This window comes from Nothobranchius furzeri, chromosome 9, assembly GCF_043380555.1.
Source record: "Nothobranchius furzeri strain GRZ-AD chromosome 9, NfurGRZ-RIMD1, whole genome shotgun sequence".
Taxonomy (NCBI): domain Eukaryota; kingdom Metazoa; phylum Chordata; class Actinopteri; order Cyprinodontiformes; family Nothobranchiidae; genus Nothobranchius; species Nothobranchius furzeri.
Genome location: NC_091749.1, coordinates 72,522,939 through 72,525,928, shown reverse-complemented (window position 1 = coordinate 72,525,928; position 2,990 = coordinate 72,522,939). Strand labels below are relative to the sequence as shown.

The following is a 2,990-nucleotide window of genomic DNA, read 5'->3' as shown; positions in this document are numbered from 1 at the left end:
CCTGTCCAGCACCCGGGCTTCGCCCCCCCTCACCCTGCTTTTTACCCGTTTGGCCAGTATCAGTTCGGTGACCCGTCCAGACCCAAAAACGCCACCAGGGAGAGCACCGCCACCCTGAAGGCCTGGCTCAGCGAGCACCGTAAGAACCCCTACCCCACCAAGGGGGAGAAGATCATGCTGGCCATCATCACCAAGATGACCCTCACCCAGGTGTCCACCTGGTTCGCCAACGCCAGGAGGAGGCTAAAGAAGGAGAACAAGATGACCTGGACCCCGCGGAACCGCACCGATGAAGAGGGGAATGTTTACACCAGCGACCATGAGGGGGAGGAGGAGGACAAGAGGGAGGACGAGGAGGAGATCGACCTGGAGAACATCGACACGGAAAATATCGAGAGCAAAGATGACGACGACCAGGACGACCTTCCTGACCTCAAGCTGGACGGAAGGAGCGACTCTGAGATTTCTGACGACTATGAGGATTTAGAAGGTCCGGACCAGGGTTTCCTGAAGGCGGTGGGGAAGGAGGGCAAACACGCGCAGCCCTTCCACAGCCTCCACCACCATCACCACCACCACCCTGCTTTGGACCTCAAAGTGTCCCAACCGAACCCAGTGTCCGTTAGCTCCCCGCCCTCAGAGAACAGCCCTGCCCCGGCCCAGAAACCAAAGATCTGGTCTTTGGCAGAGACAGCCACGGCCCCCGACAATCCGCGCAAATCCCCGCAAATGAACGGCGGCGGTGCGGCGGGAGCGGCCGCGCAGACCATCCTCACCCCCCACAGACTCATCTCGCCTTGCTCCGTTGGGAAACTCCAGAACTGGTCGAACCGAGCCTTTTCGGCGCACCAGCTGGCTTTACTCAACTCCAGTCATTATCTGGGCCTGGCGAACCAGGCCGGCGCCACCAACCTGGCCCTCTACAGCAGCAGCAGGACGCCGGAGGACAAGGGTCCTGGTTCAGACACTCCAGTCACAGGTACATGTCCCCGACACTGAGACAGACTCAGAGACAGAGACACTCCCACTTCCTGTCACTCACCTCTCATTTTAGACCCTTTTGCCTTTTTCACCTCATGGAGTTTTTTATTCTCTCAAGGCCACAGAGGAGCAGTGTTACAGCTTAGAGAAACAAGTGCGTGCGTGCGTGCGTGCGACTGCTTTAAAAATATCCAAGAGCATTTTATTAAAAAGAAACAGATGATTTAAGGAGGAATATAATTTGCTTTTATTCGTGCTTGTTTTTGATGTTTTGTATAAAAGTTCGTTAGATTTATTTTTAAATTCACCAGATCCCGCAACGAGCTGGTTTGAGTGAAATTAGCGCGTTTCTGGTCTCCGCCGCAGTCTCAGACAGATCTAGTGCCTTGGACGCAAAGAAAACAGTTTCAGATCAAACAGGCTGTCAGGTGAAAGACATCCGGGAGTCTGGGCTGATGTTGGTGCCATCTCTCTCTCTCTCTCTCTCTCTCTCTCTCTCTCTCTCTCTCTCTCTCTCTCTCTCTCTCTCTCTCATTTTCACCCAAATTAGCTTTGATGCTAAAATATACTGTTAAAATAATTATTATTTTATCTTTCAGTGTTTGTGTTCTGTCGCCAAGGCCTGTGTGTGTGTGTGTGTGTGTGTGTGTGTGTGTGTGTGTGTGTGTGTGTGTGTGTGTGTGTGTGTGTGTGTGTGTGTGTGTGTGTGTGTGTGTGTTTCACTCACTTGTTTGATCATGCAAATTCACTCCAGGCTTGTTTTAGATTGTCACTTGGTGTTCCAGCTCTCCACCAGGCTTTTATTCTTCTTATCTCTCGTTTGACATTTTTTTATTCCTGTGTGTGTGTGTGTGTGTGTGTGTGTGTGTGTGTGTGTGCGCGCGCGTGCGTGCGTGCGTGCGTGCTTGTGTTACATTTAAGGCCCAAGGTAAACAGAGTCTGGTCTTTAGCCCACCCATCCTCTCGCATTTATTATTATTATTATTATTATTATTATTATTTGAATTGGAAAACGGAATGTAAATTAATAAAACACATCTCTGTACAGCCTACCTACATTGTAAGCATGTCCCGTGTAAAACTGCTAATGTAATAATGTATGAACCTGTTGTCTGTGAGTTTTTATTTGCTTTAATTTCTTTATTTCCTTTTTCTTTTCCTGTGAGGATTTGATGTTAAAATGTTTTGTATATAAAGGTAAGAATATGTACATACTTGTGAACGAAATTGTACAAGAAAGTCTATATTTTTGGCAAATAAATGAACTGCTGCAACTTAAAAACATTATCATTATGATTTATTTTTTTAGTTTCTCGGGCTGTTTCTGCAGCTGCTTGTGGTCTGATGGTGCTGAGCTCTGCAGCTGGGAGCGCGTGGCTCAAGGGTGTGTGTGTGTGTGTGTGTGTGTGTGTGTGTGTGTGTGTGTGTGGACGGCCTGGGGGTGCAGACTTCACCCTCTGTGCAGTGATAAGTAAATATTCGAGAGGGGATTTATCAGACCTTTATGGTGGCGGGACTTCGGGCTAATTAGCCAGAGTTGCGGCATACATTTGGATATTAATGTTGTGGGATTATCTCTTTACAGAAGCGTGGCGGCCCATTAAAACGCTCCATTCTTTCATTACATTTCCAAGGCCCTTTAAAAGTCTGCTTTAAAAGGAGACTTTGGCTGAAGCGTTGTTGGGACCTGGTTCGGAAAGGTTCGGTGGATCCAAAAGATGGATTTTTGGCTTTGCTGCGCAACTCCCTCATCTCATCTGGCTCGATTTGTAATGCCTTATCCCCCCACCCCCACCTCCAGCGCCCCACGCTGTAATTGTAATAAATCGCGGCTGTATAACTAAAAATAACATCATTTATTCTCTTCGCCCCTGATGTGAACATTAGCGCGCGCGAGACCTTATCAGAGGAAGTTTATGTAAACCTAATGTTGGAGCTCCCTCTACAGTCGCATGCAGCGGCCTCACACACACACACACACACACACACACACACACACACACACACAC

At 48.6% G+C, this 2,990-nt stretch overlaps 1 protein-coding gene across 2 annotated transcripts in view; it reads left to right on the top strand.

Annotated features, from left to right (window-relative positions):
- irx3a (iroquois homeobox 3a) overlaps positions 1-2,263 on the top strand; it is a 3,339-nt gene extending 1,076 nt beyond the window's left edge. For both annotated transcript variants that reach the window (XM_070555171.1, XM_015952837.3), the window contains one exon: positions 1-2,263. This exon is cut by the window's left edge and continues 30 nt beyond it. In XM_070555171.1, the coding sequence (XP_070411272.1) occupies positions 1-999 (999 nt within the window). In that variant the 3' untranslated portion in view covers positions 1,000-2,263.
- Positions 2,264-2,990: the final 727 nt, after the last annotated feature.